The sequence below is a fragment of the Aptenodytes patagonicus genome, chromosome 13 (genome assembly GCF_965638725.1).
Source record: "Aptenodytes patagonicus chromosome 13, bAptPat1.pri.cur, whole genome shotgun sequence".
NCBI classification, from domain to species: domain Eukaryota; kingdom Metazoa; phylum Chordata; class Aves; order Sphenisciformes; family Spheniscidae; genus Aptenodytes; species Aptenodytes patagonicus.
In genome coordinates, this window is record NC_134961.1 from 2,828,661 (window position 1) to 2,844,507 (window position 15,847).

The 15,847-nt window shown below is 43.9% G+C and overlaps 1 protein-coding gene across 9 annotated transcripts in view; it reads left to right on the forward strand.

Moving 5' to 3' along the window:
* Positions 1-858: 858 nt before the first annotated feature.
* The window catches only part of TBC1D24 (TBC1 domain family member 24), a 31,230-nt gene continuing 16,241 nt past the window's right edge, over positions 859-15,847 (forward strand). For 2 of the 9 annotated variants that reach the window (XM_076351504.1, XM_076351512.1), the window contains exons 1-4: positions 875-921; positions 4,629-4,682; positions 12,391-12,635; positions 14,393-15,426. In XM_076351504.1, coding sequence (XP_076207619.1) covers positions 14,468-15,426 — 959 coding nt within the window. In that variant the 5' untranslated portion in view covers positions 875-921; positions 4,629-4,682; positions 12,391-12,635; positions 14,393-14,467. Of the gene's footprint in view, positions 922-1,220; positions 1,506-4,628; positions 4,683-10,714; positions 10,974-12,390; positions 12,636-14,392; positions 15,427-15,847 lie in introns of those variants that run through there. The other 7 variants (XM_076351505.1, XM_076351506.1, XM_076351507.1 and 4 more) reach the window with 7 other exon arrangements.

A 15,847-nucleotide genomic window follows, 5' to 3' on the forward strand; every position in this document is an offset into this window, starting at 1 on the left:
CGCCCCTCACAGCCCCTCAGCGCCCCTCACAGCCCCCCAGCGCCCCTCACAGCCCCTCACCACCACCCCTCACAGCCCCCCATCACCCCTCACAGCCCCTGTCACCCCTCACAGCCCCCCAGCGCCCCTCACAGCCCCCCCATCGCCCCTCACAGCCCCTCACAGCCCCCCAGCGCCCCTCACAGCCCCTCACAGCCCCCCAGCGCCCCTCACAGCCCCTCACCACCACCCCTCACAGCCCCCCATCACCCCTCACAGCCCCCCCATCGCCCCTCACAGCCCCTGTCACCCCTCACAGCCCCCCGCGCCCCTCACAGCCCCCCAGCGCCCCTCACAGCCCCCCATCACAGCCCCCCCATCGCCCCTCACAGCCCCCCATCACCCCTCACAGCCCCCCCATCGCCCCTCACAGCCCCCATCGCCCCTCACAGCCCCCCAGCGCCCCTCACAGCCCCTCACCACCACCCCTCACAGCCCCCCATCACCCCTCACAGCCCCTCACAGCCCCCATTGCCCCTCACAGCCCCTCACAGCCCCCCATCACAGCCCCCCATCGCCCCTCACAGTCCCCCCATCGCCCCTTACAGCCACTCACAGCCCCCCATCACCCCTCACCGCCACCCCTCACAGCCCCCCATCGCCCCTCAGAGCCCGTCAGCTCCCCCCACAGCCCCCCCGCTCGACGCCCGCCGCGCCGCCTGCCCGCACGGCTCCCCCCGCCCCGGCCCCTCTCCCCGCCGCGGCGCGGCCCGCTCGGCCTCAACGCCGGAGACGCCGCGCACGTGCCCGCGCCGCCCGACGGAACGCATGCGCGCGCCCGTCCCGCCGCCGCGCCCTTTGCGCATGCGCGCGGCGGCCCCTCGCTTGCCCGGTCCCGCCGGAGGCGGCCTGACCCGCGCGGCGGCGCTGAGGGCGGCGGCGGTAAGGGCGGCCGGGATGCGGCGGGCGCGCCTCCGCCGGCACCGGGAGCCGGCTGGGGGGGTGGAATCCGGTGCCGGGCGGCGGGACCTCGGCGGAGGCCTTCCCGGCGAGCGGCCGGGCGGGACCGGGAGGGGGCCCGCCCCGAGCCCGGCCTTCGGCGGGCGCCCTTCGCGGGCGCCGCTCTGGGACTCGCTCCCGGTGCCGGGCCGTGGGTCGCTGGCCGTGCCCGTGCGAGGCCGGCGTGGCTGGAGAGGAGCTGCCGGGGGAGGGTCGGGACGCGGCCCCGGGCCGCTGTTTCCCTGGGCTCTGGTGCCCGCGGCGTTACCGGTGGCACCTCCGGGAGCTGTCGGTGTCCGAAGGAGCTGGCGCTGTCCCCTCCTCCCTGCTGCGGGCCGCCCTTGGGAGGCTTCGGATTTAGCCTTTTAGTCTGTTCCAGTGCGTGGAGACTCTCGAAGGCGTTTAAATGGCTGGTGGGCGCCTCTTGGCGTGCGTGCGCAAGTCAACGCTCGCTGCTGCTACGCTTGCTTTTTCTGCAAAATATGTCGAGACCTGGGAATGAGGCAAAGACGGATCCCTGATTACTGGTAACGCTCACCCAAATACTCACAGTTTACACTTACTCTGCCAGCTGGTCCCAACTAAAGGGGCAGTTTATATTCGCGTGAAGAGCTCTCTAAACCCAAAGCTTGTGTTCTGCAGCATCTTCCTTGAATATTTTAAAATTTCTATCGCGAAAGTAAAATTTTGTAATGAGTTTATTTTCACGTTGGTCTTTACCTAGGAACTGCTCTCTGAAACATATATATGCATATACAGCACGTCCTTAAGTGGACGATTGCTGTTGGGATACTGGGGCTGCCAGAATGTTACCCAACTGAACGCCGGATTTAGGGTGCCCACTAGAACTTGCCAAAATTTTCTTCGTCCTTTCTGGGCCTGTGAACGGGAGAGCGGGTAGCCGAGTGGATGCAGTATGCTTAGTTGACTCCAGCCCCAGGCGTTGTCCGAGGGCAGCAGGAGGGATGGTATCTTGCAGGTGCTGTGTAGCTGTGATAAGAGGGAAGTGGGTGGTCCTGTGTCGAACTGTATTATCTTAAACCCCTGCACGTTTATGTCCAATTCCTACAGGAAGCTGGAGCATCTGAAAGCTTTTCTGGCTTACAGGAAATCCCAGTAGGATTGTCAGAGCATCCAGGAATACCCGGAGCACAGAAATGACATGGGTCACATCTAGGGCTCTGTATTACCAGAAAAGGGAATTCCCTGTTGTTAGAATTTCCTTCTTTGTGCAATCGCTAACAGTTAGACTGTGTTGCAAAAGACCTCTCTAAGATAGTTACTTTGCAGGAACAGCACTGATAACTCGAATCCAAGGACTCCAGCAACATTTTATGTTAGCTCTTTGTTGCTTCCAAGCAATACATGATACTTATGTCCTTTGTAATTTGCAAAATGGCTGAGGATAGTATTGCACAGTAATTAGCTACTGGGAATCTTTGTACTGAATGTCTTTTCTGTCATTAATATTTGAAAGTTTGCAGCTGTTCCTGCAAGCTAGAATTTGAACGCAAGGGAAAGCAGCTTTCTGCTTCTCTTTTTTGCTGTTAATAATTAAATGCTGCCAAGTAAATGTTTCTAACAGGCTATCTGTGGGACCCGTCACATATTTAAGTGCCTCTGCTCTTCCCAGCTCTCTCCTTTTATTGCGACCTTTGTTTTCTCCCCTTGGTTGTCTTTGCTTCTTCATTCTGTTAATTTGAAATCTTGAAAGAGCCTCCTTCCCCTGATTAGCCTTGTCATTTGGACTGTAAAGAAAACTGAAAAAGAAAGCAATTCCTGCACTAAAATTACCCTGTCCATAAATTTAAGGCAAGCAAGCAAAGCAAACCAGTCCACACTGCACATGTCTCTCACCATCTCCGACACCAAGGTTATTGCAATCTGATAATACTACTCTGGCATTTGTTTAGATCATAAGTGCCTTTGCTTCAGTGCTGAAGCCGGATAGAGTTAGTGACAAGCAAATTATTGGCAACAGACCATGAATTTAGTCCTTGCTATTCTTCTAGCCCTTTAGAATATACCCTGCTCTGCCTGTTAGGTTGGAGAGGCCATTAAAACTGCTTGTGTTAGGCTGTATGGATGCATGCTCAGAAGCAGATAGATGTATGTTAACACTCAAAATAGATAAACTGTATTAATGGTATGAAAGAAAAATAGCTGTTTATATTCCATCTATACATCGCCTTGAATTGTGACTGAGAGCTAAAGAACTAAAATTTCTTTTAAATGTCTGCTCGTTTGGGGATGCCTTTATTGTCGGGTTTGATTGCAATATTCTGACACGTTTGCATGGTGTGTGACTTGAGGGGGGTGCGCGCAGTGGAGTTTGTCTAAGTAATGCTAGTCTTTAGCCATTTACTCCTTTTGTACTTGACCAGGCAGTCACGCGACCTTTCTGATATAAAAATAGACAGACCTAATTGCACTATATTAATGATTGACTTGCTTGGAGTCCATGTGTATTGGTGGGAGTACATGCTGGAGATGTCCAGCTGTGGAATCAACTGTTTTAAATTCTCTAAGATTAATATATAAAAGTGCCTGTATCTGTGGTGTTCGCACTCTTAGGCTTTACTGTATCTCATTTGTTCTCCTCTTGCTTAAACTTCTGAAGTTACAGGGCAATTACCTGAGCTTTCAGACATGTTGCGAAAGACCATGTGTTGTTGATTCCCACTGTCTCAGGAAAGAGAAGAAATCTCGTGTCTGTATTAGTGCCTGTGTCTGTATTAATGAGCATGCTTAATTGTGCTTGGAGTATATGCAGCTACATTATGTTAGCAAATAGGTGTAACTTTGGTGTAGCTACACCAACACTGGATTATTTTGTTACGTTTTTCAGGGGGAAACAACTTGAGGGAGAAATAACTCGTACACAAAGTTGTTGTAATGTCTATTTTGCAGGAAACTAGAACTGGATTATTTCAAAATCTGCTAAGCTGAATATCATTCGTTTGAAAAGAAAAATAATGCTCATCAGATTAGTTCAAACTTTTCTACCTAATAGGACAAGGGCCTGGTATATCAACCCTCAGCAGGTCAGCTGATCTAAACCCATACTCCATTGCATATCTTCAGAATACAGTTACTTTTGTTTCAGAACTGGGGATGTAAATACTGTAAGCTGCAGAGCTGGTATTCTAAAATCCCCTACCTGTGCAGCAAGTTCCTGTTAGTCGTAGGAAGAGAGACGCTCTCCAAAGATTGCCTATGTAATGCAGAATTTTGTACTTCCTGTAGAAAAGGGGGGGGGGGGGGACGGACGGACACACAGCAGTCAGCTACAATGAGAATATTAGCTAAAAGTATTTATGACAAAGATGTCACGAGTAGTAATCCTGCTTGTGGTTTTAGAGACTAAAATGAGTTGTTTATGCTGTAAGCACTTTAATAATGTGGTTAATTAGCTGCTCTTCCCTGTTGTGAGGATATTTGTCCCCATGTTCTCTATACTGCAATTGCAAGTATGAAGGTTGGAAGCCATGCAGAAGTACAGGCAGATACCTTTTTTTTTTTTCTTTTTAAAGGTATGGAGGCCAATGGTGCACCTGATGCATTGGTGCACCATCCTGGTGCATGGATGTTGCCCAATGCATTGTTTAAAAAAACAGTCTAATTTTTTATTCCCCCCCCCCCCCCCCCAGGCCCAGCAGAAGGGAGTAAGTCATAAGAAGATCTATACAAGGACAAGTTGGAAGGTAAGGATTAATAAAAGCACTTCAGTCTGGGGAGTGGAGGACTGTTGGGGTTCTTCGTTTTGTTTGGGTTTTTTTTGGTAATATCTTCACTGTATACAAAAAATGTTTGCCTTATAATCTGGTTCCATGCAGAGACAAGATTCCTGCTCCTGCTTTATGTTTCAATGTTCCTGTAAGCCCTCTCCTCCAGTTGAGAGACTTTGAATCCATTGCCCAGTGCAGTGACACTTGACAGAGGAGTAGGCGTGTCAGGTGTGTTAAGTCCCTTTAGGTTTACTCAGAACAAGCACATGGCTAAAGAACACCATCAACAGCAAAGCCTCTTCTTATATATCCTGTGCTCTGGCCCCTTAACTATCTTTAACGGCCTTCTAACAGGGCTAGTCTTCCCAAAGTTTTTCCCCTCTAGTAAGACTAGAGATTAGCAATATACACTAATAGTAAGATTATAAACTCAGCAGCCGATCTGTTGTTATAAATGCCCTTTATTTTAAAATCATAATCAAAATAATGCAGAACTAGTTTGGGATTCTACATTGATTAGTTTTTCATTATGAAATGCTGTTTCTGTACTTTTGCTGCTGCAGAGGTGGTGTTTGTTGCTACTCTTTGATTTTTAATAGCGCATAACTTTGGAAAGACTACAGAAATAAGTATCAAAATTAAGTGATATATTGTTCAAGTTCCCTGAAATGCAACTGCTGGCATTCTGCCTGAGATTAGGTCCTCCTTTAATTGTAAAGTGTATTTGGAACTGGCTCGATGTTGGTGTCTGAACTCTCTCTTGTGTGTAGGATAATCTGCCCTTTGGTTCAGGAGATGAGTAATCCATTATCAAGGATACCAGATTATTGAAGCTTTTCTTCTGAGCAATCCTGGGGGAAGGGGGAAAACCTGTACGGTTTTGCAGAGCTGGAAGAAAATAAATTCTGTATAAAATGACAGCTTTAACTTTGTAAATTTTATATGCTCATCTTACTGTAAATCAGCTTTTGTTTTCCACAAGAAAACTTCTACACCCTTAGCACTTAGTGCAGAGAATAATGAAATAGTCTGAGATTGTAAGATTTTCCTACCCCATTTTTAGCTGCTGGCTGAAATTATGGGAGCACAAAACTTACCCTGGAATGAACAAGATCTAGTGATAACTGCTGGTGTGAATAGAGTGTCCCTCCCCATTCGCTTACTACAGAGGCAAGGAGTGCACGCAGCAATTTACATAGGCTCACTACGAGAGTAAGGACTTGTGTGCTCAATTAGACCAGAGTTACTGGTTCATCCGCCCATTATCTATTTAGGTATACCTTAAGATCTCCAGCACTGCCAGGTTAAGGCTTTGTATATTCATAAATTGCACTGGGAGGTCTTGAATCAATATAAACATGTCCTATCAGTTAATTTAACAGAAGAATTAAATTGGCGTAAGTATCCACACTGATACTTGTACTGCTTTGATTAAATTGTCTTTCTGTTTTGTTTTAAAGGTGATGTGGGGAAATGGAGCGTTGGCCTATTTCCTTAACAGACTTTAAATGGCACAGTTCATATTTTGAAACTTTTGCAAGAGAGAATGTACAACATTCATCTGTGTGGACATGTTTTTGATAAATGTGAATACTGTGAAGAATCTGAATATGATCATTAGTTTTAAAAAAGTTATGTATATTTGTCTATATGTTGTATATATACAATATGTATATGTACATGCAAGTATATATGCAATCTGTTTTGTGTGCATATGTATATATATTTGAATGACAAGTATATTTGTATTGACAAGGTACGGGCTGAGACTGTGATGAGCTAGTTCTGCTTGTACATCACTTGAACAACAAAGGCTTCCCTGTAGTCTGCATATAAGGCTCCGGATTCTACCTGGCCCAGCCTAGCAGGCGTATTGTTAAATCCTACACAGAAAAGGCTACTGTTTTATGGAACAGAAGGATAAAACAAAAAAAAACCAGTTACAGTATGGTATAGATCATGACTTGGAGAGTGCTGAGGTTGTCTGTGGGAAAGTGTATGGGTCTCTGTAAAAAGGTGTGCTCATCTCCATAAAGCAGCTTGCGTTCTCTTTCTCAGTGTGATACTAACTGTGGCAGTCGGAGGCCAGGGGCCTCCTTTAGCTGGGAGGCTTGTTATGTTGTAGTCAGTCTGCATTAGTTTTGGGACCTGCAGTGGTTGCAGTTTGGGATGCTAAGTGTTCAGGCAGTTTAGCGGTTGCAGAGGTGCGCTGTCACGTAAAGACCGGCCCAGAGTAGAAACCAAACGCTTCATAGAGAAAACTCCTGGATGTGCTGTTGTGATATTTGGTCACAAAAACTATTGAAAAGGTGTAATCACATACTGTTGAAACTGGTCGGACAGTGGGAGGAACAGGTCTAGGAGGTATGTGCTCTTTAACCTCTGAGTGGTTTTCTCATACTAATAAACCCATAAACATTGCCACTGTCTGTGAAATGCTTCTTGGCAAACGTCTCTCTTAGATACCAGAAAAGGTCACACCTAAGATTGTGTCTTCTACTTGTAAAAACCTACGTGTGTTTCCATTCATGCTGTCAGCTGCTGTTCTGGACCTAAAGAAACTCTAAACACATAAGAAATAAAACATGGTTACATCTACTCCTGTAGAGAAGGTTTAGATAGGAGGAAAAGAAATAAATCTGTTCAACATAAACAAATGCAGACATTATGTCTAAGAGGAGAACGTTTCAAAGCACGTATGTTTAAAGATGTTTTTCTGCCAGTAAATGTTTGTAGTGGAGAGAGATCTAGAGGTGATAGGCATCAAACTGACAGAGAGCATTCAATGCAAGAGAGCAGGAAAATGGATTGTTTTATTGCATATGGTGCTGTCGGAGCTTTCCACTGGCAGTTACACTGCATCTTTAGTTGTACATAGTAGACTGTACTTCCAAATGGAGAAAGATACTGAGGTGTTTAGGGAAAGGGAAAAAAAAAAAAAAGATTGGAGACTGAAGATTGCATGTTCAGTGTAAAATTTTTATCAGAGACAGTTTGCTGTTGAAGGAAGACCTGTTTCTAGTTACTTCAGTTTTTGAAACAAAGGGAAGAAGAATAATTAGCACAGTGTGAGGGATTTTTTCATTCTTACAATTTGGAAGAAACCAGAAGGAAAAAACAGTCAATTTAGCAGGAAAATTGTGTTGATTTTTCTGCGCTGCTTTGACAGATTTTTTTTTTTAATTGATTTTTTTAAATACATCATGTAAAATAGTTTTGCTGCTTAAATGCAGTTTTCTTCTGGTTTTGGGGGGAAAAAAGATAGGAATTATCCTCTCTTTAATTTTACTAGTTGTTCCTTGGGTTTTTTTAATGACATGGGCAGGACAGAAAGCTCCTGATCTATGTCTTTGATAACATTTACCATCCGGTATCCTCTTACAATGCTCTGTTCTTTAGCCTTTTTCATCCTTTGTGGAACCATTAACCATTTCTTTTCTCTTCCGTTTTTTCAACAAGAGTGTTTTGGGGTTTTTTCCAGACTTCTATCTTGTTTGGTTTTTGTGTGTTTATTTTGTACCTCTGTGGAATCTTAATGATCAGTACAGCTCACAGGATCAACAGTGGTTGAGTATTAGAAGTGCTTGTGTCATCCCAGGGCAGGGCATGGGAGGGAGAGGGTGCTGCTTTCTATTGAAGTGCTTGCAGATATAAGGCATACACATTCTCCTAAATATAAGCTACTGTCATTTAAGTGGCCAGCAGTGAAGAGCTCATTGTGTGTCTGAACTTTTGACTGTAATAAAGTACACGATAGATTAATCACAGATAATTTAAAGACCCTGTTTAAGAAGACAATAGTACTTTCCTAAGAATGAAAGCATGGGATTCTAGGACAAACCATGTGTAACTGTACTTCGTATGCAATATCCCAAGAGAAATCATCTAGATGCCTAAAATGAATTGCCCTATAGTGTACTCTTCTATCAGGCCTTTATCAGTTACTCAGGAAAGTGAGAGGTTTCTAGACTCTGTCCCAAAGGAATATCAAAAAACAGCAGGGAGCAGCTAACTAATCCCCTGTTGTTATTGGTAAACTCCTATTAGAACATTATCCAGAATTGTATTCCTGGAGCCCAGCTGGTGCTGTACACAGTGCCCGGGGCAAATCGTAAAGAGATCAAACTGCATTTAACCTTGTTAAAGCAATCCATCGAACTCTCTGTGCTCTGCCGAAAAGGATCATCACTCCAGAATGCATCAATGTGGTCCAAATTGCTGTCCTACACAAGATGAGCTGGTTGTGTTCAGCTTGTTCTAGTGCTAAATGGAGTGCTTAATTTTGGCTCTGATGCATACGTTGTCCTCAGTGATGTGTGGCATAGGGAGTAATGTAAACTTCCTATGGAAGCTGTAAACATGACAAAACATGCTTCTGATCAGGAGGTGTTTGGGGGAAGGGGGGACGGCACTGTGGTGTCCAGTCTTGTTTCCAGATCCATGTAGCAGAGATGTCAGGGTATGCTGCTGTAAGTCTGGGCTTGGGGAAAACTGCAGGATGCACTGAAGTACTCGGGGAGGAGAGAGTAACTGTCTGCTAGTTGTCTTTTATTCTGCAGTTATTACTGTCCTGCTGTGTTGCTTTGTTCTTCTGTCAGATTCTTTGGTGTATGAAGCAAACATCTCAGACGTGATTGAGTATTCCTCAAGGATGGGAAATCATCTACTCAGAGTTTTGGGTTTAATTTTCTCTTACTGGGATGAAGACTAATAGCTAGCAGTCTTGAGGAAGCAGTTCTCATTATCTGTTCATGTGCCTTCTGCACGCATTAGTTTAACGAGGTTATGAAAGAGAGTAGACTTGGGTCTTTTCCCTGGCTACATCACTGCTCAACAGTATAAACAGCAAACGATATGCTGCAGGTCTGGGAGTCTAGCATTAGTCTTGATTTGTAGAGCAGTAAAAGAAAATATTTGCTTTCTGTTAGCACGTTATAAAAATGCATGCCAAAATTTTGGTTGTCGGTATCTAGCTGTGTCTGTACAGTACATAGCAAATAACTGAATCAAAGGTGTTTAACTGTCCATGGTTAAGATGAAAAATGTTATTTTCCAAGTTTGGGTTTCTTGTTATAAAGCAGCTACACTAGATTTGAGTGAAGTGTCTTAATAAGTGTCTTAATCTGTAGTCAAACTTTCAGAACACAAAGTTGCAAGTATACCTAAATGGAATAGGGGACAAGGTTTTCCTGATTAATTATAATTTGTTTTTTTAGGCAACTTTCCTGTGTTTGTTAAAAGCAATATCAAATCACATAATCTCAGGTTTTAACCAAAGCTGAAATTTATTTTTAAAAAGTTTAGAATGTAAATATTTCACTACTGTGGAGTACTGCATGTACTCTGGATTTGAAAGAAATAATTGTCCTCTGGGTTAGTTGTACTTCAGATATTTCAGTTTGCTAATTCCTGCATTTTGGAAAGCAAAAAAAATTATTAAAGTTGGCCCTAGCCGTGTTATCTTTAGTAAAATTGTAGCCCTATATTCCCCTTAATGAAGGTACGTCATAATTCAAATCTTCTGTTTTCCTGCTGATGTACTTTTAGACACTTTCATAGAATTTTTCTTCACAGGCTTGACTGTCACACTTGGCTTCACTGCTGTATATTTTATACAAATTCAGCGCAATTTTCAGCTGTCTTCTGAAAATAGCCCAAATTACAATGGGAAGATCTAAGGGAATGGAATGGAAAATGTGGCTAGACTAGCAAGCTAAATATTTCCTAAAAATTTAGTCACTGACTTGAAATCATGCTAGTTCCAGTTACCATGGTCATTGCTTGGTTTTGAATTGTAACGATTACTTGCTTGCTTCATAGTTTAAACTTAACCTTGAAAAATCTTTTGCCTGTTCTGCAGCCATTTTTGGCATATCTTCAATGTGCATTTTTCTACCTCTCACTTGTGTGGTTTTTGGGTTTGTTTTTTTTTCTATTGCACTTAACTGAAGAGCTCCAGTATAGACCAATAGATCTAACAATCTCAAAATTGTGTGGCAGTTACTAAGAAAAAAGCTTTTTCTCCTGGTTCCGTTCTTCTGTGTTAATTCCTACTATTTTGTAAAAGTCAGTCTGATCAGAAAGAATAATGGCTGCTTCCCCTTAAATAAGGTATACGTAACTTTCAAGCCTTGTCGTTGTTATGAGTAATGTAATTTTTTTGCTAATTTTTACAATCCCTTTATAGTTCTATTCTGACAGGTACTTGAAGGCATTTCAGTTCTGTGCAGTTCAGGTGCTGATCCATCCTGTTGTCCCCATGTCCAGGTAGAGGACACTTAGCATCGTGTTATGGTAACTTCTCTAAAGTTACTTTAGCAAGAGGGAAAGCGGTTTGTTGCAATACGGAGATATAAGTGGGTGTCTCTGCCTGCCTTTAACCATATCTTTATACAAACATTACATTCTGAAATGTTTTTTCTCTTCTGCCTGTGTCTTACCCCTTCTTTATATGTGAAAGCTAGGTAGTTTAGGTGAAGATGGGACTTGGACACAGATATGCACTACTCCTTAACTGACACCCCAGCCTTTGGTCCCTCCGAATATAACAGTTTGTACTGCCTGCTTGCTCCCTTGCAGTAGGAGAGATGGGTAGGGTACAGCCCCAACTAGCTTTGGGGCTTTGCCACTGAATGCGAGACAGCTTTTGTCTCTTCTTCCCACCAGCTCAAAGTTAAACGTTGCTCTTTACATGGTTGCCGGAAGAGAGAGAACTTGCCCGGAGGGAGGGATGGAGGAAGATTCGGAAGGAGTGGGAGGAGGAGATGAAGGCTGGCTGGAATTTTCCTAAGATTTCTTGGGCTCTTCTCCTTTGGCAAGTAAATACTCCCCATTCGAGGCGTGCAGGCTTACAGTAGCTGTTGGCACAGTGTCAGGAGCTATGCACCATTACACTGAAGCACACTAATTCTGTTGGTTTTGCAAGCACAGTTGAGAGCTGGTCATGCTCTGGCAACCTTGACAATGGCCATTTGCTTTGCTGTCATTTTTTCTTGCAGCATCTAGAGCCTTGAAAAGCATAAGCAGCCAGACCTACTTGCAGACCCAGCAGATTTATCCCAGCCAAAGTATGTATAAGACTATAAGCTCAAATCAAAAGTTCTGGCAGTCTGACTTCCATCCTCTAGCCACGGACTTCAGTGAGCTTGCTGAGGAGCGCATACTCATCAAATTCATTAGTTTCTGGAATCGGCAGTAACTTCCGGAGGGAAAAATGACTGTTTGATGCAACCTCTAAATACGCCCATGCCTCTGAATGATAGAAAATAAGACAGGAAAGAGTAAGGAGGAGGGAGAAGAAAGTTTACAGGAAGAAGGACAGCTGAGATGTAACTCTCAGTAGTTGTCTCATATAGAGACACCTTGTCTCATAGACAACTCATATAGAGTTGTCTCAGTAGACAACTCTCAGAAGTTGTCTCATATGATGGACATTTTACTTAACCCTCCCTAATATAAATATAAGCAGCTCCCAAGGGATGATGGCAGAAGGAGGAAGCTGTTGCATAGTGGAGACTCCAGCAAGCACAAGATAGTAATAGTTTCTATACTGAAGTGACAATGAACAGAATGGTTCATCTCTCCGTGCTTTGGTCACTGCTAACTAGGATTAAATTTCTCTTCTCCACAAGGATCTTATTCTAAGATTTGAATTAAAGATAATGAGTTTCCCTATGATTCCCAGGTGGAGAATGACAGAAAAATGTTAACTTCCACGGAGCTGACATTGACTCTGCGGTGGACTGGTATCCTACCGTTACTGTCTTTGCATATCCTGAAGACACGCTCTCAGCTCATACTGAGAGGCATCATTTCCGAACATTGTAAGATATCTCGCTTTCAGAACTGAAGTCGGGGCAATGTGTTGTCTCCTTTAATTACAGTCTGCAAATTAGTTTCAAATGTGGAAGAATACAACAAAAAGAAACGGTGAGCATTTCTGTATTGCTCTTACATTGTACAAAGATGACTCAAAAAGAATCTTATTTTTATTAAAAAAAAAAAGTAAATATTTGGTAGAGAAGAGCCATTCAAAAGCCTTCTCTGAAAGGCTCCTGTGTGTTGCTGCCAACCTTTTAAAAGAGGAGTTAAATTTTGGAGTTTCAGTATGTGATTCCAAAATACCCAGATTAATATTTAGTCAGAGTCTAAAACTGTCTGAATTAAAAGTATGGCTGTCCGAGCTAATGCTAATTTTATGTTTACGAACTTCTGTCTACTTGAGGCAAAATGTTTGTTTTACTTTCCTGTAGTGAAGTAGGGAGGATGAGTTGTCTGTCTTAATGGTGTATCTACCTTATGAGTGTCAAATCATTTTAATGCACCTGTTGTACGAAAGACCATGCTGATAAATGTCAAGTTCCATGCATTCTCCAGTCTGACACAGGAACGACTAAGGGTTCTTTGGAAGCATTTCGGTAACTGTTTTTGTTGATTTAACCTTGCTGCATAATGTCTTAATTGTACAAAACAGTTTTATAGGCCTGTTGCGTTTTATAGGGATTATCTGCCTTTGCAGAGTGTGCAGCATCAACGGCCATGTGCTTCCTAGCTTTAATCTGGCACTGAGGACACGCCGGCAGAGATGTTCTAGCACTGGGCAAACCTGTTGCCTGCTGTTATTAGTGCATTTTACTGTATCTCCCCTTCTACTTTTGCACTGTCTTAATTAAAGCTGATTCAGGTATGGCCATTAGTGGTTGCAGTCATGCTGTCTGCTGGGACACAGGTGTACTTTAAAGCTGGAGCCAACTGGTAGATCATGTAAATATGTGGTTTGAGGAACTAGAGGCCAGAACCCAATCTTTCAGCTCCTGATGCTATTGCAGTGGTGTGTGTTTTTAAAATCTTCTAATGTTGGTGATAGCAGGCCCTCTAGAGGGTGATTTGATCATAGAAGCGTGTGCAAGGTCAGGACCAGAAGTCCAGTGCAGTACTCGAGAGAATTAAGAAGCAATTTCATGAAGCTGTTTTCGGCTGACGTGAGCCTGTACTGCAATCAGAAGGGGTGGTTCTGTCTTGCACTCATCTTTGTTCTGGGACTAAAGTTGATCTGGCTGACCATACAGCTGCGCATCTTGCTTACCCAATGGGAAAGAAAAATTGTACCAGATTAACAAGCTAATCTCAGTGACTGTGTGGCCACACGAGTGCTAGTACCAGCACGAAGAAATGACTAAGAACACATGGCTGTGGCTAGCGGGAGGTTAGCATCTCTTGTCACTGGCCACGCAGTCTTAGAACAGTGTGAGCTGCTCATGAGACTGCATCCTTGTAGTATAAATAACAGTTACATCCCCAGAGAATTAGGAAGAGAGATTGCAAATTGAACAGACTTTGCAATGGATATTTTTGAAATGGGAGGCTTCTGTTCTTGTAAGTGAGAAGTTAACATAAAGGTCCATGCCTCAGCTTGGACCTTCAGTTAGGGAAATTAACTTCCTGTGGAGATGTCCTCAGAATCAACCTCTTGGCTGGCCATTGATAAATTACTTCAGTATGAGTTATTGACAGAATAGAAGTAAGGTTTGGCTTAAAAATAAAAAGACACGTACCTTTAACTTTCTTTGCTTTAGAAAATGGTTTTGGCATTGCAGGAACAAGTTGAATGTACGTGTGTGTTCCTAAAGAAAACGGGGAGACTACCTGTTGCTCAAGCCTCTATTTTTTTACTTTTCCTTTTGCAGGAAAAGCTGCAAGTCATTTAATGACCAGATAAGTCTCCATTCTCATGATTTATCTGATATGCTTCTCCTGGAGCCATGGATGAATACAACCGCTTTGTGGATTGGGACAAAATGGATGTTACTGTCCAGAGCCAGGATGCGAAGGAGCTAACCTGCACGGAGTTCCAGGAGCTCAAGCAGCTGGCCCGGCAAGGCTACTGGGCCAAGAACCACTCTCTGAGAGCCAAAGTGTACCACAGACTAATTAGCAATATCCCGTGCCGCACAGTGACCCCAGATGCAAATGTGTACCGGGACATTATTGTGAAGATTGTTGGAAAACGTAACAGTAGCTCCCTTCCATTACCAGAGTTTGTGGATAACAGCCTGGTCCCCACATACTGCTTGAATGCAGAAGGCATCGGGGCAGTCAGGAAGATTATATTGTGCATTGCGAATCAGTTCCCAGACATATCATTTTGCCCAGCACTGCCTTCTGTGATAGCTTTGCTCCTCCACTACAGCAGAGATGAGGCAGAGTGCTTTGAACAGGTTTGTCGCATCCTTGCTTGCAATGACCCATCTAAGCGGCTCATTGATCAGACGTTCTTAGCTTTTGAGTCCTCCTGCATGACCTTTGGTGACCTGGTTAACAAGTACTGTCAGGCGGCACATAAGCTGATGGTGGCAGTGTCCGAGGATGTGTTGGAGGTATACTCTGACTGGCAACGGTGGCTCTTTGGAGAACTGCCTATGGTGTACATTGCTCGGGTCTTTGATGTGTTTCTGGTGGAGGGCTACAAAGTTCTCTATCGCGTTGCGCTGGCTCTTCTGAAATTTTTTCACAAAGTCAGAGCTGGGCAGCCCATGGAGTCTGACAGCATACAGCAGGACATTCGAGCTTTTGTGAGAGACATTGCCAAGTCGGTGTCTCCAGAGAGGCTTTTGGAAAAAGCCTTTGCTATCCGCCTCTTCTCGCGGAAGGAGATCCAGCTTCTGCAGATGGCCAATGAGAAGGCTTTGCAGCAGAAGGGCATCACGGTCAAACAGAAAAGGTAGGGCTCTCACTACAGGTAGCCTGAGTGATCTCGTGAGTTTTCCCAGCGTGATGAGCAGTCAGTCAGCCCTGAGTGGCTACTGGTGGGGAAGAAGAGCTCTGCTGGTACATGCTGGTATCTCTGCTGATTTTTTTTCTCTGCAGAAAAAGTCAGCAGCCCCAAAATTAAGTATTGCTGGGATTGTAACAAGAAGCATAACTGAATGTTATGATACAAGAGAAACAAAGCAGTTTCTCATAGCTTACTCAGTGATGAATTTATAATTACTTTTTACAGGTACATATTAATTGCAAGTATTGTATCTCAACAATGTCTTTCACAAGCTGTTTTTGAACTAAAAGGCATTTTAGCAAAGCTGGAAAAAACACTGATAAATTACTTGGAAGAAAGTACCCAAACAAATGTAAAAATTAATTCT